This window comes from Dunckerocampus dactyliophorus, chromosome 14 (genome assembly GCF_027744805.1).
Source record: "Dunckerocampus dactyliophorus isolate RoL2022-P2 chromosome 14, RoL_Ddac_1.1, whole genome shotgun sequence".
Lineage (NCBI taxonomy): Eukaryota > Metazoa > Chordata > Actinopteri > Syngnathiformes > Syngnathidae > Dunckerocampus > Dunckerocampus dactyliophorus.
In genome coordinates, this window is record NC_072832.1 from 7,808,587 (window position 1) to 7,836,366 (window position 27,780).

The 27,780-nt window shown below is 39.6% G+C and overlaps 1 protein-coding gene across 4 annotated transcripts in view; it reads left to right on the forward strand.

The window, feature by feature from the left end:
* slit1a (slit homolog 1a (Drosophila)) overlaps window positions 1-27,442 on the forward strand; it is a 125,302-nt gene extending 97,860 nt beyond the window's left edge. For 2 of the 4 annotated variants that reach the window (XM_054798433.1, XM_054798434.1), the window contains 21 exons: window positions 159-233; window positions 305-448; window positions 521-664; window positions 739-905; window positions 2,458-2,590; window positions 5,270-5,338; window positions 5,414-5,485; window positions 5,571-5,642; window positions 13,179-13,250; window positions 14,351-14,514; window positions 14,592-14,716; window positions 14,802-14,899; window positions 15,546-15,685; window positions 15,765-15,858; window positions 15,941-16,078; window positions 17,096-17,324; window positions 17,404-17,534; window positions 17,606-17,799; window positions 20,696-20,984; window positions 21,058-21,269; window positions 23,444-27,442. In XM_054798433.1, the coding sequence (XP_054654408.1) occupies window positions 159-233; window positions 305-448; window positions 521-664; window positions 739-905; window positions 2,458-2,590; window positions 5,270-5,338; window positions 5,414-5,485; window positions 5,571-5,642; window positions 13,179-13,250; window positions 14,351-14,514; window positions 14,592-14,716; window positions 14,802-14,899; window positions 15,546-15,685; window positions 15,765-15,858; window positions 15,941-16,078; window positions 17,096-17,324; window positions 17,404-17,534; window positions 17,606-17,799; window positions 20,696-20,984; window positions 21,058-21,269; window positions 23,444-23,682 (3,001 nt within the window). In that variant the 3' untranslated portion in view covers window positions 23,683-27,442. The remainder of the gene's footprint in view (window positions 1-158; window positions 234-304; window positions 449-520; window positions 665-738; window positions 906-2,457; window positions 2,591-5,269; window positions 5,339-5,413; window positions 5,486-5,570; window positions 5,643-13,178; window positions 13,251-14,350; window positions 14,515-14,591; window positions 14,717-14,801; window positions 14,900-15,545; window positions 15,686-15,764; window positions 15,859-15,940; window positions 16,079-17,095; window positions 17,325-17,403; window positions 17,535-17,605; window positions 17,800-20,695; window positions 20,985-21,057; window positions 21,270-23,443) is intronic. The other 2 variants (XM_054798435.1, XM_054798436.1) reach the window with 1 other exon arrangement.
* The last annotated feature ends 338 nt before the right edge of the window (window positions 27,443-27,780 follow it).

The window sequence follows — 27,780 nt, forward strand, 5'->3', positions numbered from 1 at the left end:
CGCCATTTGGTGGCCCCTTGCCTTGACTGACACCACTGTATCAGCACGAAAGTCACAAAAGAACATATCATTATATTGTTTTATATTATACTGTAATACAGTATATTATAATGTATGTTGTTAAATACAGTGTATATATTTTTGTGATATTGTCTCAGGCGTCTCAACAACAATGACATCACCACTCTGGAGGCCACTGGAGCCTTTAGGAGCCTTACCCAGCTCAAGAAAATGTAAGTACGCTCTTACGTTCACTTTAGCTTGTAATAACTATTGTTCCTCATCCTGCGTTTGCCTTCTGCAGTAACCTCAGCAACAACAAGATCACAGAGATTGAGGATGGCGCTTTCGAGGGCGCCTCGTCAGTCAACGAGCTTCATCTCACGGCCAATCAGATCGACACGGTTCGGAGCGAGATGTTCCGCGGCCTGGAGGGATTGCGCATGCTGTAAGCGGCATGCACTCGTGAGCTACTCTATTCCAAAGGGCATCATGTTAAATGTTTTTTTTTCCATCACAGGATGCTGAGGAACAACAAAATAAGCTGCATCCACAACGACAGCTTTACAGGTTTACACAACGTGCGTCTGCTGTCTCTGTACGACAACCAGTTGACCACCATCACCCCTGGAGCCTTCGATACTCTGCAGACCCTCTCCACCCTGTGAGACCACGCTGCCATCAACGCCCTTTTTACCCCCTTACATTGCTCCTTACAAACTACATCTGCTGTCACAGGAACCTTCTGGCCAACTCCTTCAACTGTGACTGCCGGCTGTCCTGGCTGGGAGACTGGCTGAGGAGCAGGAAGATTGTTACTGGAAACCCTCGCTGCCAACGCCCTGCTTTCTTGAAGGAGATCCCTCTGCAGGATGTGGCTCTGCCTGATTTCCGATGTGAGGAAGGTAAGTCACCCCAACACCAACAGCACTCATGCAGCCCCAGCCCCATGATGCTAGTGCTAGCATGCTTTCACTGTAGGCAAGGCAGAATTACCTTGCTCCTCACTGTCAGCAATTTAGACAATAATGGCTGTCTGTTGAGTCATTTTCAGGAGGTAATAAATCTATTATTATATAAGCTGTACATGACTATTCTGAAGTGCTGGAAATTCCGGTGTATAAGCCGCACCCGCTAAATTTAGAGGAAAAGACAGATTTGTACATATATAAACTGCACCGGACTACAAGCCGCACATATCCACATCATAAAATTGCATATTGTGGCGAGCACCAGTCTGTGAGGACCAGGCAGCTTTTTATTTGACAGGACACAATCATTAACTATGAAAAAACTCACATTGAGCTTGTTGCAGGAGGTCATTACTCAATATAACAGTCTGACTCACGGTGTCATCTTACAAAGAACACTAAACTCATCACACAGCAACTTAACACTCAAAAGGTATACCTAAGAAATATAAAAACATGTACCGATACAACTTTAAAATGAAAAAAAAAAAACATTTGAAAGTTTTCCCATAATGCATTTTGTCTGCGCAAAGCATTTCATGGAGGACAACCAGCATAGAAAATGGATGGATGGTGCTGCAATGCTGCTGCTGTCCACCAGAGGGAGCCGGAGAAGCCCAGAGCCCGGGGGAGGCTGACATCACTGCAGTGCCCCAATGAATGTATTGCTCAGATGCAATGCATTATGGGAAAACTTTAAAAGAGTTATTTTCATTTTGAACTTGTATTGGTACATGTTTGTATATTTGTCAGGTATACCTTTTGAGTGCTAAGTTACTGTGTCTTGAGTTGAGTGTTATTTGTAAGATGACACCGTTATATTGTTATACTGTTATATACATATAATGACCTCCTGTGATTTTTAATGTGTTGACAAGCTCGTTCGTGTGAAATACTGTACTGTATGTCCACCCTCATTCATAATTTGGCCTCAAAGGTTGAAATTATTAAAACTTTCTCAAAAGTTCCGATGTTTTACTGCAACTTTCCGGTGTGAACAAATTATGAGCAAGAGCTGCGTCAACTGCCTGAGATCATCTGAAATAATAAGCGTTATTGTCCAGGTCTTTGTTTGGCAAATAGATTGCAGCTCAGCACTTCCTATAAGATGCTCATCGATGTCAGGCTGAGTGGAGCTTATTGAGCGCTTTGCCTTATTGACCAGTCAGCTTATTTGCAGCTGAATTAATGTTAGGATCGTCTCCAGGCCTTTGGGCCAGCTTCCATTCTTTGTCCAAGCTCGTCAATATTATATTACTGAGGCTCCTTTATCTCTTGCCCAGTGGACTTCCTATGTTGTTCCTTTGTCTCAATGCCCCGCTGTCACTTTGAGAAATTGTGCTATTTGTGCTTTTTTTGTCTCGCGTTTAACTTTTCACTCTTTCAACACTTTCTCACACCGCTCCGACAGCTCAGATTGTGGCTATTATCTGTCTTTATCATCCCACCTTTCTCTGTCTGACCACGTTTCCGCTTTTTCCCTCAGGCCATGAGGAGTCAAGCTGCATGCCCAGACCTCAGTGCCCCAGTGAGTGCACTTGCCTGGAGACAGTGGTGCGCTGCAGTAACAAGCACCTCCACACGCTGCCAAAAGGAATCCCCAGAAATGTGACTGAACTGTAAGTGCATTTGTTATGCTAATTGCAATGTATTTACTGATACTGAGGTTGAGGGAACCGAAGGCCTTGGCCTGGTTCATGTTTTTTAGTAAAAGCATGCCATTATACTTCTCTATGTACAGTATATGTCAATGTTATGGCAATACATGATGGCTCCAGGGGAGACAGAAAATGTCACATTTTAGCATTGAGCTATTAAAGAAAACCCTGTACTATTTGGACAAAAGTATTGGGACAGCTGGCAGGAAACGGAGGAAAATGTGGAATTGGTCAAACGAGTCTACAGCTAAAACAGTTTCACCATTCTGGGAAGATTTTGGAGAACATTTGTGAGGTCAGAGGTCACTGATGTTAGGCAACAGCTATTTACTTAAAAGTAAAAACAAAACAAAAAATAAAAACTCTATTTTACTTGTTTAATTTTCTTCCAAAAAAACAAAAAAAAGTACACTCATGGGGTTGACATTTGTGGCGCCCTCTGTGGGTTGTGGTCAAAATGCTTGGGAAGACATGCTAGCATAAATGAACTACAGATATCTGGGGCTGTCTTTGACTAAGGATTTTCATAGTCAAATCTGATTTGTTTGATTTTGTCCATAGTCGATTAATAGTCGACTGTTGTCTGGTTTTTTTTTACAGCAGAGCAAAAATGGCGATCCCGACAAATAAACAGATTTCACTTGCGACTTTTTCCACCCCAAAGAAACAGGCTAAAACACTCAGATAAACAAATAAGCGTTTAGGTGTGCAACAACAGTACCTTAATATATTAGTGACACAGAAAGCAAGACGAGCAAAACTGAAGCACATCAGAAAAGTGCACATAGAATAGGAACAACGTGGCTTGAAACACAACAACTTGCCAAAACTCTGACTTAGTAGCTTCATTTCTTGCATTAAAATTCACTGCCGAGATATAAAATGAAGTTGGCGTAACAGCCTTACCTGTTTTAAATGATACACTGTTGTTTTTTGTCGCGTGATATGTAAGAAGCTGCTGACACAAGTTGCCAGCGAGGTTGATAGTCGAATCAGACTCCTCTGAGTCGAATCGTTGACTATTGTAAGACACCCCTACGGATATCCTCAAAGTTTTATCATCATTAGTCAAATGGTCAATGACTTATCGGCAGTAATTTTGCTTGACGGCGGCCATGTTTTTCAACCTGTCCTGCTCAAATTTGACAGACATGTCTCCTAAAGGTGTGTACCAAATTTTGTGTTCCGGCTAAACGCCCTAAAAGCACATTGAGCTGTTGGGGAAATTTCAAGTCAGTCCAGTTTGTGTGGTCTAACTTTAGGGGTTTAATAACAGCGTCAGCATTTGGTGTATTTGTCAGAAAAATAATAGCACAGGCAACACAATAAGGGTGCAAGAAAACTTTTTTTTTTTTCCCTTGATTTCAGATATTTGATCTTGTTCCTGTGTGTCTTGCATTTTATAGCCCTTGCTTTGTGCACTGGAACAGAAAAGGCCCTAAAAACATTGGAAGAATCGTCCAAAATGTCTAGATTCAGTCGAAGGCTAAATCCAACTCCTGATTGACTAACTGATTGATCAAGGGGTGTGTCCCCACACTTGTGCATTTAGTACACGTAATGTCTTGGGCAGGGACAGGGATTGACAGGGATTTTGTGCAGAGACAAAAGAAAACACATCTCATCATTTGGAGAAAAGTGTGGAGGAAAGCGGCCAAGAAGCCCTGCAGTTGTTCTCTCAGACGTTCTTCTTATGTTCTCCCTGCAGCCCTCAGGGCTCACACTGATGTCACTCTCTCACTCGGGGCCAACCATCAATGTGTTAGTGTGTGTGTGCGCATAGTTGTGTCAGCGCCAAAAGCCTGTCCACGGGAGCATAGGGGAGCAAGAGGACATTTTAATGAGCACTTTTCAATAGAAAGGGGAGGGAATGGAACTTTCCAATACTGCTCTGAGTGCTTTATACTTATTCACACACACACAGACACACACACTCACAGTGCAAGCCTGAAGGCCTGTCATTGTCCCAGCAGGTGTGACCAGGTGGGCCCCTCTGTTCTGGGCTTTCATGTAGTCATCTGGAGCGCTCGCTGCACCATCATTATCCAAAGTGTCCGCTACACCATCATTACCTATCATTACCGTGCAGCCCAAAGCCCCTAACTAACCAGTACACCCCCCTCAGCCAGTCTTCATCTCCAACTCTTGAGTACAGTCAACAACAATAGCAGGAGAAAGGGCCCCGCAGGCCCTCTCAGGCCCTAAATGAGCCATTTGTCAGGGTGGCAGGCCTCTGTAAGCACTTTGCACTGGCAGTAAAGAGTCTGCATCCTTGCAGGCATGATGTCAACGGTGGTGGGCTGCACGGGAACACACATGTATGTCATTGCTGGGCTGCATCCAGGAACTGCTGTCGTGCATGATAGAATTGTGTCTCTGTAGTGCAGCCTTTTTACATGCTGACTTCCATGGACACCCAAACTGTACACGTTTCAAGCCCTGATGCAACACTGCTGAGTCCTCTTACAGTGAGACTTCCATTTTCAAGCAGCTGCACCGGTTGCCTTCCAACAACAGCAACTTTTTTGAAGGAAATATAGTTTTAAGCACTAATAAATAACAGTGATAGTAAACCTCAGACAGGATTATTTCTCTCTTAGTGCACAAAGCATTAAATTATGCATTGGACTTTTTCCTCAGGTATCTGGATGGAAACCAGTTCAGCGTGGTACCAAAAGAACTGTCTTCCTTCAAGTTCCTTCAGCTGGTGTAAGTCGCCGTTTTTGTCCTGCCTCATAAAAGATATACAAGCAGCAAGCTCACACCTGTTTGCTTTTCTTTTAGGGATCTAAGCAACAACAAGATCAACTCTTTGACCAACTCTTCTTTTGCCAATATGAGCCAGCTCACCACTTTGTAAGTACACAAACTACAATCGTTCAACACAGTAAAGGAACATGGCGGCTTTATATGCATGTGTGTAACTACTGTTACATTACAGAATCCTGAGCTACAACTCTTTGCGCTGTATTCCCAAAATGGCCTTCAGTGGACTCCACTCCCTCCGCCTGCTGTGAGTTTGCAAAAAAATTTCATTTTCTCTTTAAATACTTGTTAAAATCAAAATGTTTATTCTTTCTTTTTAACATGGGCAAACCAACGTTGCCCAGCACCACGAAAGAGCATCTTATATTTTCAATATAAACAGTTAGATTATTATTATTATTATTACTACTACTACTACTAATAATAATAATAATAACAATTAGGGCTGTCAAAAATAGCGTGCTGCCGGCGATAACTAATTAATTTCATTAAGTATGTAAAAAAATGTCAAGCAATAGCTCTCTGTTATGAGGGCAGACGGAAGCATTATGTAGTGTCCCCACACCGTCACACAAAGTTTGACTCTCTTTTATAACTTTATTCGGACTTGAACACATCAACAGCAGTGCAATTCCAACACTATGTATTTTTCTCCAACTCACAAAACACGGAACGACACTTCGTCATTGTCACGAGACGGCCGCGAGATAAATTCATGGATACTTTGACAATCACAATAATGCCTTAATTATGCACGTATGTGTGAATTCAAATTCAATTACTTGGTGTCCTTGAATGCAACGCTTCATGGCTCATAAAAACACGGTTATTATCAGGTGTGATTCAAATGTTGCGCTACTATTAAAGAGACTAGTGTTAGGAAATTAAATGTTTTTAAGTCGTGTGATATCTTTTAGCTTGAGTTACATTTTCAATTAATTTGGAACTGTTAATACATTCAAATGTACATCTAATTGTGCCCTGTCGTTTATCTTTTTGTTCATAAAATACAGTAAAAATGGGCACATTTCAAACATAGTTACAAATGGTGATTAATTATGATTAAGGAATTTGAAAACTGTGATTAATTTGATTACCATTTTTAATCATTTGACAGCTTAGCTTTTTTAAATACTCGAAGACACTTGAAATAGTACAGTAGTACCGTAATAATGAAATTAAAATATGATTTAAATTCTTCTTATTCCCCAGTTCCCCAGAAAAGTATGCTTTATTTTTGTACTTTTTGTAAACTATATGCTTTCTTTTCGATTTTTTTAATATGGGTAAGGTAACATTTACTCTAATCCAGGAGTTTTCAGACGTTTCGTGGCCACACTTTTCTTATTAATACTGTAGTAGTATTTTTCCAGATGTTATTGTTCGTATTGTTTCCTAGAGTTTTAGAGAGCACTTTTTTATATTGAAAAGAACACACAAAGAGAGTAATAGGGTACAAAAAAAATGTCCAAAATAGAACAAAAAAGTTATTTTGAGAGACGAGTTCTGCAATGAGTAATTAAAGAGAATATTTGACAACAGAGAGGAGGCCGGCAGATGCTGAGAATGTTTGATAAACTCCAGAGGACTGAGCCGTCTAAACAGTTATGACAGCTTATGAACGCGCACACAAACACAACCCCTGACCCATTTTCGCAGTGTAAGTGGCAGCAGTGCGATCCCAAAGTCCACACCTCACTTTCTGCCCCGACGAGCCGCACTGTGCACAATCACCCTGACACTGATTACCAGAGAATGTTCACCTCTACTAACCATAATGGCTTTGACTCTGCCTGCGAGCTTTTTAGCCAGCCTTTGATTGTGCACTCTCAGTGACCGTGGCCTCCATGTGGAGGAGTCGGTCTGCTCAATAACTGAGATGTTGGATATAAACGTGTGCGACACAAAAATGATGAAACCCGAGTGAGATTTGGAGCTGCGGCCAAACACACATCAGCCGCATGCCTCACGCTCTGACTCAAGTCTACGACTTTGCTCGGAGCAGCCAGACGCGGTGGAGACTCAAACACAGTGTGTGTGTGTGTGTGTGTGTGTGTGTGTGTGTGTGTGTGTGCAGCCTCTGGGCTTGTGTGTAGTAGACTCATCAGCCCTCCCATGTGTGCTCGTAGAGGGCACACTTTTTTTTTTTTTTTTTTTTTACTAGAGACAACAAAGCTTTTTACGGTGGGATATGACTAAAGCCCCCCCATCATTACTCCACACAAAGCCTGAGAGGCCTTTTAGCGCCCAACGAGAGCAAAGCTTGGTCATCATTAGCTTGATGTCGCCTCGCTTGCCTTCGCTTTGATCCCTAATGAAGCACCATCCGTTATTCCTGCTCTTGCTCACTCACGCCAGCCTTACTTCTATAATGCTGCCTGTGTGACGCCATGTGAACACCTCCCCCCCACCCCACACACACACACACACACACACACACACACACACCCAAATGAAAGCCACACACATATAGACTTACAGCTATATTAGCACCAAAAAAACACTCTTTTTCTGTTTGGTGCTTTGATGACTTTTTGAAATACTTTTTGGGACATTCGGAAAATTTCCGTGAGCCAGAAATTGTTTTTTTAATTTTTTCATTGCATCATGTAGAAGTAAATAACATACTATTCATTATAAGTCCACACGTGTATAGCTATATTTGAAAATGTTTACTTCTCCATACCTTTTGGCCTTTTGTCCACACAAGAACATAATAGAAATCTGACTTTTTGGAAAACTTTGGCTAGTAAGGAAAAACTTCCAGTTTTCTGTGGGGGGGGTTTTGTGAGTTGACAGTAAAGTAATTTTTATTTTTATTTTATTGATTTATTAGGGACAATGCATATTGATGTACATCTGCGAACAATACAGATGTAAATATGCCAGATTATAGCACAACTGCTAGTTTCCATCCATACTCTCCTGGCAGGGAACAAGAATTAGCAATAAACAATGTCAAAACAATACACAATAAACAATAAAAGACAAAAATAAACACAGAACATGGAAAGGCTAAAAAAAAGGCTAAAAGTGGTCACAAATACATTAATTAAATACATTACACAAATACATTAAATACATTTTTTAATGCCACATATATACACAACATACTTCGAACTAAAACAATATTTTTATTTTGGTGCTTTGATTCAACAGGAGAATGTTTTGAAAAACACTTCCATGAGCCAGAAATGGCATTTTTAATAGATTTTTAATTGTTTCATTTAGTAGTAAATAACATAATATTTACTATCAGTCCACACATGCATGCGTATATGTACAAATGTTTATTTCTCCATGCATTGTGGCATTTTGTCAACACTCAAACATCATGGAAATCTGACTTTTTGGAAAACTATGACAACTGAGGACAAACTTCCAGGTTTCAGTGGTGTCGGCAGTAAAACATGTTTAAAGTGTATTTTTAAAAATACAACACACACATCATATCTATACAATGTTCCCTTGCTCTATCGCCGTTCACCGTTTTTTTTTTTTTAGTGCTTCTTTTTTTTCTTTACTGCGTATGAACGCTGTTACAGGCCGAGCCTGGCCCTTTAAGAAGAATTGCATTGTGGGAAGTTGAGTGTCTCTCTCTCTCTCTCTCTCTCTCGTCTGTTTGCACCGTCCATTGTTTTCTGCGTCCTGATTGGCTGTAGACCATTGTCAATTAATCTCCTTTGTGCCGCTCTGCCGTGTCTCCCATGTCATCGCTAGCTTGCTAGCTTGTAAATGAATCTTCAGTTCGAAGAAGGACTGCAACAGGTGGAGTACTGCAGCAATATGTTTTAACAAGGATACAAAACGCTACAGTACAGCAGAACGGCATAAGGCCGAAAAGGCACGGTCACAGGAGTGAAATACGCGTGAATACCTTAATAATTTCTAGTGTCCGACCCATAGGTTGATGATTAAAATTCAATGGTTTGAACTTTTTTGAGTGTTTAAACAAGAGGCAAATGTGAGAAAATGTTTTTGCCTGTCTGACAAAAGTGTATGAAGTGTATGGTGAGGGTTTTACAGCCTTACATACAGCCTTAATCATTGTAAAAAAAAAAAAAAAATGAAGTTGGCTACTTCAATAAACGAGAGAATGCTGTAACTAAAACTATTTTTTTTTCTTTTTGAAGCGTTGATCCAACTGAAAAACGTTTTTTGGGGGGGAACTTTTGGACATTTGAAAATTGCCAGTTAGTGTTTCGAGTGCCACCTTGCACTTGATATTGGATTAATTGCATTCGCCTGCGAACAGAGATGTTTTTGAGCCCACTGTCTGTGTGAACGTAACCTCAGTCAAACTTTGATGTCTTCCCCGCTGTGCCGATCAATCAGACACCTCCTATTAAATGTCGCTTTTCTTTCTTTACTCGGTAAGGCCCACAAAACTAAAGCGACAATGAGCTCCGCTTAATAGTTTCGACTTTTAAGAGTTGAAAGTTCAAAGTTGGTATAGACGTGCACCCTGAGGTGCCAGAAGCCTTTGTGAAGCTGCACTTTTGGCTTTACAGAGCAGTAAAAACCAGAAGAATCATTAACGCTTCAAACAGAACACGCGCTACGCGCTTTGGTTGTGTATGAAGTTTGCGGTTTTTAGCTGCCTATGAATACGCTGCTAATTGGCCTGCTGGGTATTAGTTGTGGGTAAGGTGTGGGGGGGGGGGAGGGCAGCCGAGACAGCTCCAGGGTGTGGCCCACCAGGAATGAGCGGGAAGAGAAAGTGGTGTCCAAACAAAAGAGGAGCTAAGGGTTGCACACAATATAATCCATTCGTGAATTTTCCAGCATTTTGCATGAAGTCATTATTCAAAGTCTTGCCAGTCTGTGCATGCTGGCCAGTAAGATGCTGTGATGTCATGATGTACAGCTGCACAGAAGACATGCAGAGAGGATGTCATTATTATGAGAGTGGGTCAGGTTTCTTCCCGGAGACTCCCTGGCTCCCTTTCTCCCATGAGCACTCTGCCAGGCTGGGCTGGCACACTGCTGCTTGGCCTCGTGCCCTCTGCTCGCCAGCCGCCGCTCGCTAATAAGCATTCGCCAGCGCATTCAGGCCAATTAACTTGTTTTCTCAAGATGCTTTCAGAGTGTTCAGTATGGCTCGGCCAGTTTCACTTGCTTTGCCCTAACTGGTGGAAGTCTGTTGGCATATCACATCTTTAGGGACATGTGATGGTTTTAAAGTGGAACCTTTAAGATTGAACACAATCCACTCTGGAACACTGCCCAACCGCCCGTATTAAATAATAAAAATGGAAATCATCTGTTCCAGCGTCAAACTGTCACCATCATAAATGAACTGTACTGGCAATGTTTAAGTACTGTTCCTAACTGTCATACAAGTGTAAAAAGAAGTTAACCTCTGCTAAAAAGAATGTGTAAACATGATAAAACACTCAATCATCATTACGTTTTTAATTCTGAACTAGGGATGGTCTGATCCACATTTTCATTTCATAGCTCTTCATAGCATTAAAAATAATGCAACCAAAGTATTGCTGAATTTACCATTGGACCATTGGCCATTGGAGAATGTGTGTCCCAGGTTGAGACAATTTGAGAACCCCTGTCTTAACTTACAGTATATGACCAAATGATCTATTTATTTAACATTGTTAAAAGATGTTAACCACTGTAAAATGTAACAACAAACCTTGTCTTAACTAATATCGCGGCATTGCTTATGGTGATGTGCGTACTGATTTGCATATGAGCCCATTTACTTCACAGAGCTTTCATGCATAAGACATTTTCAAAGTCTGAAATGGATGTGTATTTAGCAGCATTTTCATCCCAAAACTGTTCCGCGGCGTATGAACGAAGCTGTGGTAACATTAGCCTGTGGTCATTTGAGGCTAGTTAGGTGCTAATGACCCGCGGGATTACAACAGTCATCCGTCATGTAGCCATTAAGCCATGCCAGCTTGTCACCCTTTTTTCCTATTTAAAGACATAAGCACATAGAATGAAAAAGCATATTCACGCTGATAGCACTGCTACCCAAATATGCAAGCACATAAATATACTTCTCATCCTTCTAAATGAACAGTACCTCTATTAGCCTGTGCGTCTTACACTTGTTGGCCAGACACTTTGAAACTTGATAGCCACCTTCTCCAGACTCAAAGAGCCAGCTGCAGCAGGCTTCACTCTAAAGCGCTGAGCAGCTACCACCCATGAAGAATGCACACAATCACCACAATGTTCAACGCAAAACCTTTTCTATATTCTCACTGAATTCAGACAATGATCGGCAAACTGCGGCCCGTGGGCCACATCAGGCCCGCCAAGCGTCTTCATCAGGCTCACCGTTTCCAAATTCATTTTTTTTAGACCTATAACATCCGGCAACATGACTTGCAGTGATATTGTGGCACGCTTGAGTCCGACAGAAAATAGTCAGATGCGACCTGTAGCTTGTACAAAAATTCAATCCAACACAACACGTCAACACACAAGTGACGCACAACGTAACCTGCGTACTGCACCATGTGAACACACAAATCACTATCTACGCAAAATATCCATGCCAAAATTACACCCATATTGTCCTGCCGCAAGGTATGCTGGGTAGCTTGTAACAAAAAAAACATTTTGCCATGTTCGCATTTTTGCTTGATTGCAAAATAGTTTGAAGAGGTCATCATGGAAGTATACAAGAACATTAACATACTTTCGATAGCCAATGTTTTATTGTTCATAGCTCATATTGTCGTTGCCGCCGGACTACCCAGCATGCCTTGCGGGCACTTGTCAATAACAGTTTAACAGTTTAAGTCTAAGTATATGTTTACCGCTTAGCTGTTGTATCACCCACGTAGTAGTCGTAGTTGATATACCGTATGTGATGCGTTAACTTGCTGTGGATGTGTTGTGTTTTCGTTGTGTTGCACCATGAGTAAGTATGTTGTTCTCTTTGATGACCACCCATATATGGACAGCCCCTCGGCCAAATTTTTTAACCCGCAAGTCTAAAAGTTTGCCCTGCTTTAGCTTCACAAATAATCTTTATTTATTTATTATTTATTCTAATCTTTATTTTTGTTTAATGAATTGATTCTAATTATATGATGATTTTTTTTGTATAATTGTGTCTTTATATTCAAAATATCTCAACTTTATTGTTATAATCACAACTTTATTCTGGTAAATTCTGACTTTATTCTCATGATATTACAAAATTCAGATGGTCTTACCTTAATAAAAAAAACAAACCTTAATTTTTATATCAACTTTATTATCATAATCACAAAATTCTGACTTTATTCCCATGATATGACCACATAAGTCACATAAACTTCAGACAGCAGATTCTAATTTTTTTTTATTAAAAAATGTAGGCTTTTTCTTCTAGTTTTATGGTTTTATTGTTTTGACTTTCTTCCTCTTAAAATATAGACTTTGTTTACATAATTTCCTGATTTTATTCTCATGATATGACCGTTTTTATTCTAATAAGTTAAGACTCTACTGTATTTTCAGTGTATCTTAACTTTATAGCCAAAATCACAACTCAATAAATCACAACTTAGTAAAATTCCAATTTTATTCACAAAATGTAATGATTTTTTTCTTTCATTCATGATAATAGAACATTTTCCTGTCAAGTATCAACACTGAAAATTGTTACTTTATTCTCATGATTTATTTTTTAAAATAAAATCTAATTAATGATGTTCCTACTGTATTGTGATGATTCAACTTTATTCTTTTATTTTTATGACTGCCACCAATGTCGAAGTACTGTACATATAAGAATGTTTTTATCTTTATCACCGCAAAGGTCTCTCCATGGCAACGAGATCTCTGAGCTTCCTGATGGCATCTTCGGTGACGTGGCCTCTCTTTCCCACTTGTAAGTATCACACACTATATTCACCATCTTATCTAATATCATCTGCACACACACACACACACACACACACACAGTGCATCATATGTACACGTTTTCAGGCAGCGGTGTAGCACACAGAAGCTGGTCTGTAGTCCTTTTTGGTGGCGACCCCCCTACCTTAATTAGCCGCCCTGTGGTTAAAGCTCACGGCACACAGAGCCTTCTACTGTCTCATCTCTATCTCCAAACACACACACACATGTTCAGATGGTGGGCAAAGATCTCAGTGTTTATTTATGTCTGTAGTTTTGTGTGGACTCGAGCCTCTTTGCAGTGTGCCCTGATCAATAGACTTATCAGTGTCCGAGGCAAAAGAGGAAGGGAGGACAAAGACATTTTTAAGTCAGGAAGGTGCAGCAGTCAAGGCTGCGGAATGGAAAGGAGGCCATTGATCTTCGCTCCCAGTCAAGTGGCTTCCGTGTTTGCAGATGTCAGGTGTCAGCTATTGGTCGGCCTGAAAGATGAGCCTGTGTTTCACCCTAATGCAAGTGCATCGATTCAGGAGGGTGAGGACAGAGAGACTCATTGATTCACGGGCGGGCCATGACAAAAGTGGTTACACTTTTACTCCCAACCGAGCGGTCCTCTGCTGCTTGATACAAACTGCAGCATGGAGATTAGAATAACTCTGTCAATGTCTTTTGTTCCTCCAGCAGCACCATTGTTGGTCAGAAGACACACACGAACGACTTTAAAAGGTGTATCGAGACATCTGCTGGCAGTCCAGGGTACTACACTGACATAACTGGACCAGCGAGGATTCCTTGTTGCATTGTCTGAGATCTTGTTCACAATGACCTCAGTGCCAATCACAAGACTATACTGCTCTGGATCATTTTTCTTAAGGCCTGCATATTTCGTGTTTAATGTTACTTCTCTTAAAGCCAGAATTTGCCTTCTTTTTGTGGGACATGTGCTGTGATATGGCTGTGAGGTTTTACATCTGAAACAGTATTTTATATGGGATTTATCCATTATGATTTTTTCTGCATGGGTCGCATACTGTAGGAATTTTTCCCCCCCATGTTGACTCTTAAGGTATCCTGTTATTATTTCACCAGAGCAATCGGTGCCAACCCGCTCTACTGTGACTGCCGTTTGCGCTGGCTGTCTGACTGGGTCAAGACCGGCTACAAAGAGCCCGGTATTGCCCGCTGTGCTGGTCCACATGGTCTGGAGGGCAAGCTGCTGCTCACTACACCCGCCAAGAAATTTGAATGCACAGGTGAGCTGTTGGGTCAGGTGCAACCAACGTTGTCACCAGTGGTTTATGCTTACAGTGTGTCTGCTCCGTCCTCACAGGTGAGGTGGACACTGCTGTACTGGCCAAGTGCAACCCCTGTCTGTCCAGCCCGTGTCAGAACCTCGGCGTGTGTCACAGTGACCCGGTGGACATCTACAGGTGCAGCTGTCCCCCAGGATTCAAGGTAACTGTCGCATTGCGTCCTCACATCCCTCCGAGAAGACTCTCTAAATGTCTTGATGATCAAACGGTAACTTTTCTGCTCTCAGGGCAAGAACTGTGAGACCTCTCTGAACGCCTGCGTGAGCAACCCCTGTGCCAACGGAGGCAAGTGTCAAGTCAGTGAAGAAGAGGAGGGAGAGTACAGGTGAGGAAGAACATTTTGAGAAATGCAATCTATAGGAATGATAGAAATAGAAACAAATGATAGAAATAGAAATAATTGTTCCAGGGGTAAAACTGTCCTCACCATAGAAGCTTTTTACCTGTACAGTATGTACAGGCCATGTTTTAGGTAACTGGCATACAAGTGTAAAAATAAGTTAGCCACCGTTAATAGTGAGCCATTCTTGAAATAAAAACTAAATATATATTCACCCTTATCTTAGATGACTAGCAACATTTTTCTGGTACAAAGGTTATAACATTTTAACATTCTTAACTTTCATACAAGCATAAAATGAAGTTAACTTATAACTTCAGTTATTACTGAGCAGCCAGAACAGACGCGAAGTGTACGGTTTTCGTGCGTCACGATAAAATTCCTTTTGGTTCTATGGTTGTCATCACATTTTTCCTTATTTTTAGCCTTCTTTGGTGGCATTGCAAGAAAAGTCAAAGAAAAAGCAAAACCTGTCAATGCCCACTAAAGTCTTATGGGATTTGCGTGATGAGATGCAGGATGGAGATTTAGTTTCTTGATTTTTTATGTGACTTTATGTGACTTTAGAACCACATGCTGGCTTTGTGCGCTCCCAGTGTGCAAGCGATGACATCATGAGTGTCTTTTGCAGCTGCACGTGCCCTCTTGGTTTCGAGGGTCCCACCTGCCAAAGCAACATTGACGACTGTGAAGACAACGACTGTGAGAACGGCGCCACCTGTGTGGACGGAGTCAACAACTACACTTGTTTTTGTCCCCCATACTACACAGGTATGCACGGTCGATACTACGCTTACACATAACTTTATGTTCACGTTGTTGTGGCTGACAACTTGTTGTGTCTGTGCAGGGGAGATGTGTGAAGAAATGGAGGACGTGTGCGCCCCAGGAAGAAGTCCATGCCAACATCAGTCTACCTGCCTCATCACCTCCTCTGGACCCAAGTCAGTGTGGACCCCCTCAGTGAAAACACGCATGATGGGACGCACGTGTAGAGTCATGGAGTGTTGTGTTTGTGTGTGTCAGGTGTGTCTGCTCTCCTGGTTATGTTGGTGACGACTGCAGTGTAGACTACGACGACTGCCAGGAGCATCGCTGTCAGAACGGAGCTCAGTGTGTGGACGAGCTCAACAGCTACACCTGCCGGTGTCCTGAAGGTTACAGGTGAGGACACACGATGTCGCCGCTGTCTGCAGTGGATGCATGCGCCTCCAGATTGTGTATAATACAATAATAATAATAATGGATTAGATTTGATAGCGCTTTTCGAGGCACCCAAAGCACTTCACAATGAAGTGAAACCATTATCAGTCACACACCGGTGGCGGTAATGTACATCTGTAGACACAGCTGCCCTGGGGTAGTCTGGCGGAAACATGACTGCCAATTCGCACCTAAACAACAGCTTTCTTCGAAGATACGTGCTTTTTGAGACGCTTGCTTTCCATTACACTGTGATGTTAGTGTCCCTCCCTGTGATTGGTCAAACCATTCTACTAAGCCTAGTCCATATGTACAGTATTTTATTTTTGAAATATTATAAATGTATTCTCATGGGACTTATTGCCACTATATACTTTAATTCAGATTCAGTTTCATCATCTTTTATATAATTTCTCGTAAAATAAATGCTCGTTTTTAAAATTAACTGTATTTGTGTAATATTTCAAGGTTTTTTTTTCCCATACAAACTTTACTTAATCAAGATTATGAATTTATTTTCATACTATTATTTGGGGTTTTTTAAATAAAATTCTACCTTTACTGTTGTAATATAATACTCACAAGACGTTAGGGATATTTCAGGTACATTTCAGGATGAACCTAAAACGTACTACTGTACGACCTCTACAGGGGAACTTAATTTGAGCATCTCTAATTTTGAATGCACACGTCCAACATGTTCAGTACTTAACGCACAACTTGCGTAACGTAACAGTTGTGCACATCCCTAACTTTTTGTGAGTAGTATATAATAACTTATATTACTATCACACTTGAATATAAAGTTAATACAACAGTAAATTATTCCAGAAATGTATTTGCTCACATAAGGAGATAATGGTGCACATGGTGATGTCTTTTTGCCCTGTTTTCTTAAAAATATGGCCCAAGTATGTCAGACATATTAAAATATAAACCAAAATAGTTTGTAATCGTCTTGACTCATGTCCTCTGCAGTGGTCAGCTGTGTGAAATTGCTCCATCACTGTTGTCCCTGTGCGAGCTGGCCGACTGTCAGAACGACGCGCCCTGTGTGGAGCGGGGCGGTCGTGCGCTCTGCCAGTGTCCTCCTGAATTTGGCGGTCCTCGCTGCGAGAAGCTGGTGAGCGTCAACTTTGTGGACAGAGATTCGTACTTGCTGCTGTCTGACCTCAAGAACTGGCCTCAGGCTAACATCACCCTGCAGGTACGCCTAACACTTCACAGCGCCACCTAGTGCACATCTGTAGCATATTTGGGACTCTTCCTGCCTAATGTGACTGCAGGTGTCCACAGCAGAGGACAACGGCATCCTCTTATACAATGGAGACAACGATCATATCGCAGTGGAGCTCTACCAAGGTCATGTAAAGGTCAGCTATGACCCAGGCAGCCAGCCGGGCCATGCCATCTACAGGTGAGCCGCTCTTACTGCAACAACGGAACAACGAATGACTGCTGAACATTTGTGTTGTTTCCTCCCACCAGCACTGAGACCATCAACGATGGTCAGTTCCACACGGTGGAGCTCGTCACCTTTGACCAGATGGTCAACCTGTCCATCGACGGGGGTCTCCCCACCACCATGGACAGCTTGGGGGTGGTGCGACCCCTCAACGGAGAGGCTCCACTATACGTGGGGGGTAGGGGCCCTCTCCAGAACACACCTCCCTCCTCTTCAGGCACTCTTTACTACTACACTACTGTCAATCACCCCCCCCCCACCCCAGCCCCACACCACCCCCACCCTCGCTTTGTATCCACCGCAACCAACCTCCTTCGCCTCCTCATCCTCATTCTCACCACTCATGACGGTGTTTGTTAGGGGCTATTTCGTACTCAAAACACTCCAAAAAATCATAATTGCACAGCATTTGTAGGTTTGGTGCAGCCTCTACTCATCTTTTTCACAATTAACAGGTATCTTATTACAATAAGCCTCTAAAATACATACATACTGTATATGTGTGCATTATTAGTACTTTTTCATAAAATGTTACACTTTTATTTAACATTTCAGCTTACTGTAACTGTCACATTGTTCTTGTGATGTGTCATCTTTACGCTCATAATATTACTCATTTGTTCTTGTCAAATTCCGACTCAATTCTCCTCTCGCAAAATATTCTTTCCTAAAATTCTGATTTTATTCTCGTAATATTTTTAACTTTTAACCACTTTTTCTCAAATTTTGCTGACTTAATCTTGTTGTATTATTAAGTTGTATTATTCACTATTTTGTTGTGTAATTCTGATTTTATCCTCGGAATATTTAACGTTTATTTGAGTAATATTGCTGCTTTTCCCCCTAACCCTTTTAGTATATAGTACATAATATAATATATAATATATTCTTGAAATCTCTTTTTTTTTCCTTGAAAAATTCCAAATTAATTCTAATTATATTAACTTTTTTGTCACTCAGATTTTATTTTATTTTAATATCTACATTTTGTGACTGTAATATTAGGGCTTTTTTCATTAAATGTAAACTTTATTCTCACAAATAAAAATATTTTCCTCATGTTATGATTTTTTCCTTTTAAAATTTTGACTTAAGACTTTGTCATTATTTCATGATTTTATTCTCACAAATTTACAACTTTTTTTTACACATGAAATTCCAACGTTATCCTTGTATATTACCACTTTCGTTTCATACAATTTGGATTTTATTATCATATCTGATATTAAAACGTATGGTCTTGTACAATTCAGACTTAAATGACAGTTATCCTCATCCTCAGTTCTTGGGACTATTTTTTACGAAGGCGTATTAGGGCCACATTGGCAAAAAAACCCTGATATTTCAAGAATAAAGTTGTAAATTTACGAGAAAAAAGTCGGAAATTTACGAGACAAAAAGTGGTAACTTAACGAGAATATTATTATAATATTACGTGTCAGAGGGAAAATAGAGCGTAGCTCTTCAGGAAGGAAGGAAACTCTTCTCTTGCTTCAGGCAAGCTTTTATTTATAACGTGGTAGCAAAACAGAGCAGTTGAGCGCAAACGGATTAGCATGGGTTAGCGTCATCTCACTTCCGCCTTCCTGACCCCGCCCCCTCCACATGCCAAAGGCCAAACGTTTATGTTACAGGCATTGCCTGAGACGGCTCTTGTCAATTTATAACTTTATTCTTGTAAATTTGTGACTTTTTTTCTAGTAAATTTATGACTTTATTGTCATAAATGGACAACTTAATTGTCAAAATCTCTGATTATTTTAATACTCGTAAATGTGTGACTTTTTTCTCATAAATCTATGATTTTTTTTTCTCGAGATTTTGAGAAAGAAGTCGTAAATTTACGACAAAGTTGTAAATGTAAGTAATGTATGTAAATGTAAAAAACTCTTAATATTACGAGAAAAGTCATAACTTTATGTTCCAGGCATTGCCTGAGACAGCTATCAAAAAGGGGGAACTTACGTGACCTTTGGCCTTGGGCATGTGGAGGGTGCGGTGTGTGGAAGGCAGACGTGAGAAGACATGCTAATCTAAACGCTCAACTGCTTTGTTTTACGTTATAATCTATAATCTATATCTATTTTCCGTATGACACGTACTATTATAACTTTATTCTTGCAAATTTCCGAATTTATTCTCGTAATATTATGACTTTTTTTCTCAAAAATGTATGACTTTATTTTCGTAAATGTACGACTTTTTTTCTCGTAAATTTACAACTTTTTTTCTCGTAAATTAATAACTTTATTCTCGTAAATTTATGACTTTATTCTCTAAATCTTGGGGGGGTTCCATGTGGCCCTAATACGCTTGGTATTGGTATTGGTATTGGTATCGCTGTTACCAAAACCCATACTGGCTCAGGAAATGATGAATAGACTACCAGTACCGGTTGTCACACCAAACATCATAACTACTTATTTTACAATAAAATAGATGTTTTACTGATCCGTTTAGCCGCATTTTTATACAATATAGGCAAACTTAAGTATACTGTGTTTGTCTTATGCATTTCTACAAGTATGTACTTGTATTTACACAAGGCTTTGTTTCACAGTGATGTTGACTAGACAGACAGACAGGTTGCTGTACCCTGAAAAGTAGGCGGTAAATACTACTTGGAGACTTGCATTCAAAGCAAAAACAAAACATCATGAAAACTCTTCCAGTCCAGAACCGCTGCACACAAAATCTGCTTTCCGACTGTGTTGCCTGTGCTATTATTTTTCTCATGCATAAACCACGTGGTGGTGCCGTTATGAAAACCCAACGACAAGTTGGATTGACGTGAAATTTCTCAAACAGCTCAGAGCTCGCTACAAAATACCCACGTTAACTTACGGGTGAAATCTGGTACATGCTTTTATGGGACTGACAAGCACGTGTCTGTAAAATGTGAGCTTCTCCCCCAAATTGACAAAATATCAATACTATAGTATCAGAACCTTGGTATCAGAGTATTGATATTTTGGGATGGATCTGCCCGTCACTGACTGAAAGCCTTTCCTCCATTCCACTCATACCTTCCCTGTCTTTTCTGTCCGTCTGTCCTCCTGCTGGGCCACCATCCCTCGCCTAAACATCTCCTCCTCCTCTTCCTCTTCCTCCAGGCATGCCAGTAGGAGTCCACTCCAGCGCCTTCCGCCTGTGGCAGATCCAGAACAGCTCCAGTTTCCACGGCTGCATCCAGAACCTGTACATCAACAACGAGCTGCAGGACTTCACCAAGACCCAGATGAAACCCGGCGTGGTGCCAGGCTGCGAGCCCTGCAAGAAGATCTACTGTGTTCACGGCATCTGCCAGCCAGATGGGCTCCAGGGCCCCGTGTGCCACTGCCAGCCGGGCTGGACCGGGCCGCAATGCGACGAGCCGGCGAGCAACCCCTGCCAGGGCAGCAAGTATGTTATCACCGCCTCCGTGAACACCCAAGCAATGACTCAGCACATCCACAGTCACTTTGTGTCTTTCTAGGTGTGTCCATGGACGCTGCATTCCGCTGGACACTCAGTCGTACCGCTGCGAGTGCAGCGAGGGCTACCGCGGCGCACTCTGCAACCAACAGGGGGAGCTGTTCAATCCTTGCCGCCGTTTGGCGTGCAAACATGGCCGCTGCCAGATCTCAGACACGGGCGACGCCTACTGTCACTGCGAAAGCGGCTACACCGGACAGCTCTGTGACGCAGGTTGGAGACCCATCACTTAATTACTTTTTTCTCCTGAAATGACAACATTTTTAACAATTAATTCCAAAATTTGACCCTTTTTCTCAGATTAAAAACTTGAAGAACTTAGAAGAAGATACATTTTTAAGAAGAAAAGTCTTACATTTACGAGAATAAAGTCGTAAATTTACAAGAATAAAATCGCAAATTTACAAGAAAAAAGTCATACATTTACAAGAATAAAGTAGTTCATTTACAAGAATAAAGTTGTAAATTTACGAGAGTGAAGTCATAAATTTACAAGAATAAAATCGAAAATTTACAACAAAAAAAAGGTGTACATATACGAGAATAAAGTCGTAAATTTACTAGAAAAAAGTCACATATTTCCAAGAAAAAAGTCACAAATTTACAAGAAAACAAGTTTTAAATTTATGAGAAAAAAGTCGTACATTTATGAGTATAAAGTCGCAACTTTACGAGCGTAAAGTCCTAAATTTACAAGAATGAAGTCACAAATTTATGAGAAGAAAAGTCGGACATTTACAAGAATAAAGTCGTAAATTTACGAGCGTGAAGTCATAAAATTTGCAAGAATAAAATCGAAAATTTACAACAAAAAAAGGTGTACATTTACGAGAAAAAAGTCGTAAATTTACTAGAAAAAAGTCGTACATTTATGAGAATAAAGTCGCAAATTTACGAGCGTAAAGTCCTAAATTTACAAGAATGAAGTCGCAAATTTATGAGAAGAAAAGTCGGACATTTACGAGAATAAAGTCGTAAATTTACAAGAATAAAATCAAAAATTTACAACAAAAAAAGGTGTACATATACGAGAATAAAGTTGTAAATTTACTAGAAAAAAGTCGCATATTTCCAAGAAAAAAGTTACAAATTTACGAGAAAACAAGTTTTAAATTTACGGGAAAAAAGTCATACATTTATGAGAATAAAGTCGCAAATTTCCGAGCGTAAAGTCATAAATTTACAAGAATGAAGTCGCAAATTTATGAGAAGAAAAGTCAGACATTTACGAGGATAAAGTCGTAAATTTACGAGAGTGAAGTCATAAATTTACAAGAATAAAATCGGAAATTTACGACAAAAAAGGTGTACATTTTCAAAAATAAAGTCGTAAATTTACTAGAAAAAAGTTGCATATTTTGAAGAAAAAAGTCACAAATTTACGAGAAAACAAGTTGTACATTTATGAGAAAAAAGTCATACATTTACGGGAAAAAAGTCGTACATTTATGAGAATAAAGTTGCAAATTTACGAGCGTAAAGTCATAAATATACAAAAATAAAATTGCAAATTTACGACAAAAAAAGGTGTACATTTACAAGAATAAAGTCATAAATTTACAAGAAAAAAGTAGTATGTTTCCAAGAAAAAACAAGTCGTAAATTTACAAGAGACATGTGAGAAAATGTTCATGCCTGTCTGAGAAAAGTGTATAAAAAAAGTGTATGGTGAGAGGTTTTACAGCCTTAAAACATACACGGTATATAATCAGTGTAAACAAAGCTGGCTACTTCGCAAATATCACTCGTTGCAGGCTATTTTGGGAACCTATCTCCTGTGATAAATGAGGGAACACTGTACTTCTTTCTCATGAAATTTATATTTATATCTATTTTCATTTTTTGACTTTTCTCCCCAAAAGTCAAAATATTTAGACTTCATTTAAATAATTGCACATTTATTGTCAGTCAAGGTCCTGGAATATGATAACTTATTTTCTCTTCAAATTGAGACTTTCTTCTCTTAATATTATGATTCCTTTTACAGTATTACTTTATTTCTTTATTTATTACTTTTATTACTTTATCTATATATTTAAACAACATTTTCTTAAATTCTTGTAGTAGTTCGGCTTTTCGCTTGCAATATTACAGCTTTTTACTAATAGATCATCTGACTTTTATACTCGGAATGTTTCAACATCGAGTTCTTGCCATATTAGAGGATTACAAAATTAGGTTTTATCTAAATTATATTCATTTTAAAATGTAAAAATGACAAAATATTCGTAATATATTTTGGTGAATTTCTGACACTACTTTTGGAACTTTTTGACTTTCTTCTCGTAATGTTACGATTTTGTTTCCTTGTAAAATAAATTAGACAAATGAAACGTCAAAGTAAAAAAATGACGATGACTGAGGTCCGCTTGTCTTCTCTCGTCCAGAGTCGGAGTGTCGAGGGGAGCCCATGAGAGACTTCTACCAGGTGCAGCGAGGCTACGCCATCTGCCAGACGACGCGCATGGTGTCCTGGGTGGAATGCAGCGGCGTGTGCGAGGCGGGCGCCTGCTGCGCCAGCCAGCGGATGAAACGTCGGAAATACACCTTCGAGTGCAGCGATGGCACCTCCTTCAGTGAGGAGGTGGAAAAGACCATCAAGTGCGGCTGCATGGGATGCGTGTAGCGCCGCCGCGTGGACGCCGGAAGAGAGCAAGAAAGGAAGGAGGGATGGAATAGAGAGATTCTAAAGAAGCTATATAAAACCTCTATCTATATATTAAGGACTACAATGCTTGTAAAATAGGACATGTGACCTACAAGTATCACAACACCCTGAGCGTCAACTAAAACAGGCTCCAGAGATTTCCAATTGAGTGATGAGGCGTCACTCCTGCTCCTTTTCCCCAGTGTGAACCCCCCTAAAAACACAACAGCCACCATTGAGGACAGTGGGGTGCAGCCTGGCTCGGTTATGGACGAGAGGGAGAAGCGGGAAAATAAATATGGACGCACATAAAGAGAGAGCTGGATGAAGTTGGCCACGTGACAGGAAGTGATTGGAGGCTTTCAAGTCGTTTTGTCGACCATCCACACGCACGCAACAGAAGAAGAAGAAGGCACATAATCATAAGAAGTGCGGATGTGGCGACTTTTAAGAGGCACACAGACACAAACACACACTTATATCACATTTATACAGTCGGTCCTCAGCGTGATCAGCGTACTACCGCCACCCTCCAGCAGGGGGCCTCCTTCTTGACGCTTGCAGTATTAAAAGAAAGATTGCCAATTAACATGTCAAATTCTGAAGAATCACCTGTTTTATTTTTATTTCTCGTATTGTTTTTTTCTATTTTATTTCACCATGTAACCCTAAAAATACTCCCCCATTTATATAGAAATGCCTAACAGATTCTAATATATATATATTTGTATTTCGTTTTTTTTTGGTATAGTATTTTTCTATGTTAAAGAGTAAGTGTGTTTCTGAAAGGCTGGCGGAACAACGTTCACTTTGTGGGGTTTTTTTCAACATTTTAAGAAGTAGTAATAGGTCACACACACACACATACATACACACACACACATACACACACACACACAAACACACACACACACACACACACACACACACACACACGTTGTATAGGAGCCACTGGTGGTCTTGCTCTAGAAATATGTTTAATATTGTATATGTTGTCTTCCATGTGAATATTACATCCAATTCATGAGCGCCTCTGCTTGTTTTTATTTATTTTGTGGGGATTTTCCGTAAATTGCATTTTCTTGATATTTTCCAAAACATAAAAGAGTACGATGAAGTATTAGGGCCACATTGAACAAAAAAAAAAAACCGTAAGATTTTGAGAATAAAGTTGTAAATTTACAAGAATAAAATCACAAATTTCAAGAAAAAAAGTCATACATTTACGAGAATAAAGTCGTACATTTACGAGAATAAAGTCGTAAACCTCAGAGAAAAAAGCCACAAATTTACAAGAAAACAAGTCGTAAATTCACGACAAAAAAGTCATCCATTTACAAGCATAAAGTCACAAATTAGCGAGAAACAACTTGTACATTTACAAGAATAAAGTCGTAAATTTACATTTCGAAGAAGATACATTTTTAAGAAGAAAAGTCTTACATTTACGAGAATAAAGTCGTAAATTTACAAGAAAAAAGTCCGACATTTAGGAGAGTAAAGTCATACATTTACAAGCGTAAAGTCATAAATTTACAAGAAAAAACTCATACACTTACAAGAATAAAGTCGTTCATTTACAAGAATAGAGTCGCAAATTTCCAAGAAAAAAGTCACAAATTTACAAGAAAACAAGCCGTAAATTTACAAGAATAAAGTCACAAATTTGTAAGAAAAAAGTTTATGAGAATAAAGTCGCAAATTTACAAGCATAAAGTCATGACTTTACAAGGATGAAGTCGCAAATTTATGAGAAGAAAGTCGGAAATTTACGAGCGTGAAGTCATAAATTTACAAGAATAAAATCGGAAATTTACGACAAAAAAAGTGTACATTTCCGAGAATAAAGTCGTAAATTTACAAGAAAAAAGCTGCATATTTCCAAGAAAAAAGTCACAAATTTACGAGAAAACACGTTGTAAATTTCCGAGATAAAAGTCGTAAATTCAAATGAATAAAGCCGCAAATGTCCGAGAAAAAGGCCACAAATTTACAAGAAAACAAGTCGTAAATTTACAAGAATAAAGTCACAAATTTGAGAGCAAAAAGTCGTACATTTATGAGAATAAAGTCGCAAATTTACGAGCGTAAAGTTATAAATTTACAAGAACGAAGTCGCAAATTTGAGAGCAAAAAGTCATACATTCACGAGAATAAAGTCGTAAATTTACGAGAGTAAAGTCATAAATTTACAAGAATAAAATCGCAAATTTACAACAAAAAAAGGTGTATATTTACGAGAATAAAGCCGTAAATTTCCAAGAAAAAAGTCACAAATTTACGAGAAAACAAGCTGTAAATTTACGAGAAAAAAAGTCATAAATTTACAGGGAAAAAGTCATACATTTATGAGAATAAAGTTGCAAATTTAAGACTGTCAAGTCATACATTTACAAGAATGAAGTCACAAATTTATGAGAAGAAAAGTCGCACATTCACGAGAAAAAAATTGTAAATTTACAAGAGTAAAGTCATAAATTTACAAGAATAAAATCGCAAATTTACGACAAAAAAGGTGTATATTTATGAGAATAAAGTCGTAAATTTCCAAGAAAAAAGTCTTATGTTTCCAAGAAAAAAAGTCACAAATTTACAAGAAAACAAGTTGTAAATTTACGAGAAAAAAAGTCATAAATTTACGGGAAAAAAGTCGCAAATTTGCAAGAAAAACGTGATACATTTACAAGAATAACGTTGTAAATTTACAAGCGTAAAGTCATAAATTGACAAGAATAAAATCGCAAATTTACGACAAAAAAGGTGTACATTTACGAGAATTAAGTCGTACATTTAAATTTTCTTTGTGAATTTATGACATTTTTTCGTGTAAATTTACAACATTATTCTCAAAATTTCCGATTTTTATTCAATGTGGCCCTAATACTCTGTCGTAGAAGAAAAAAGGGTAAAATAATTGATAAAAAAAAAAGTGATAGGTCACCACCACCATCCCGCCACTGAAATATTTCTATAGGTTTCGCTGAGGTGCTTCTATAGCTCAACTGCATCATAAGCTGCTGTCATAAGACGCTTCCTGTGTTAAGTTGTGTTAACGTGTCTGACAAAATAACACAACGGCGTGAAGCGTTCCAGGCCTGCTATGACACAAAGGTTTTACATAGCTGGTAAGACACGTTATAAGAAAAAGAATTGCTTAGTTGAGGTGCCATTTGCAGTGAGCACATAGCTGAATGTATAAAATTGTACAGATAATAAATATGCTTATTCATGAAGTGGTAGCTGTCATTTAGTTTGCATTGTAAAATGATAGAATTGATCACATTCTGGGTTTTTGTTTTGTTTTGTTTTTTGGGGGTTTCTGATGAGTCTGGCTTCAATGTGAACCATCCTGGTGATCATGTGACACCCCCCCTTATAGGTGGTGTGCCTCGTAAAGGCGCAATTTTGTGGAATGTGACTTTTTTTCGGTTTCAAGTTTTGGTACACGTCTCCTTGGTGTGCGCTCGTTCGTAGCAGACGAGTGCAAAGTACAACTTCCTGGTAGACATTTAGTGGTGCTTGTGCGATATTGACAAACCATCCAATGAACTAGAATATACAGTACATACATATGTTGATGTAAACCACACAATGTTGTAAAAAGATTTATTCCTGCTTCTCTGTCACAGGACTGATGTGGGCTTGAAGTGAAAGAGTCGCAATGATGCTGAATGTATGTAGTGCCACCGACAAAATGTTTACCAAACCTCCACTCTCTTTTCATTAAACTTAAATGTGTGTGCTTTTACCAGCTCTCGTCTTTTTTCATGCATTATTATTTTCAAAGACAGCACAAACACGAAAGAAAATAAAGTGACACACCATATTGTAGAAGAAGAAAGGACTCATGCGTGTAAGTCCGTCGTCTTCCGCTTTCCAAGGCTCGTCTGAACTTATGACAATTAGAATTACATGTGCGTCATTTTGGGAGTAGAAGGCAGGAAAACACCAGGAGAATGTCGACTCCGGTGAGCCATGACACTCGGAATATTCAGATATTATGTTGGCTTGTCGTCAAAGCTCGCTTCTGGTCATGTGACGGCGGCAGGTCGCTGACGTCATCGTTTTAAGAAAGCA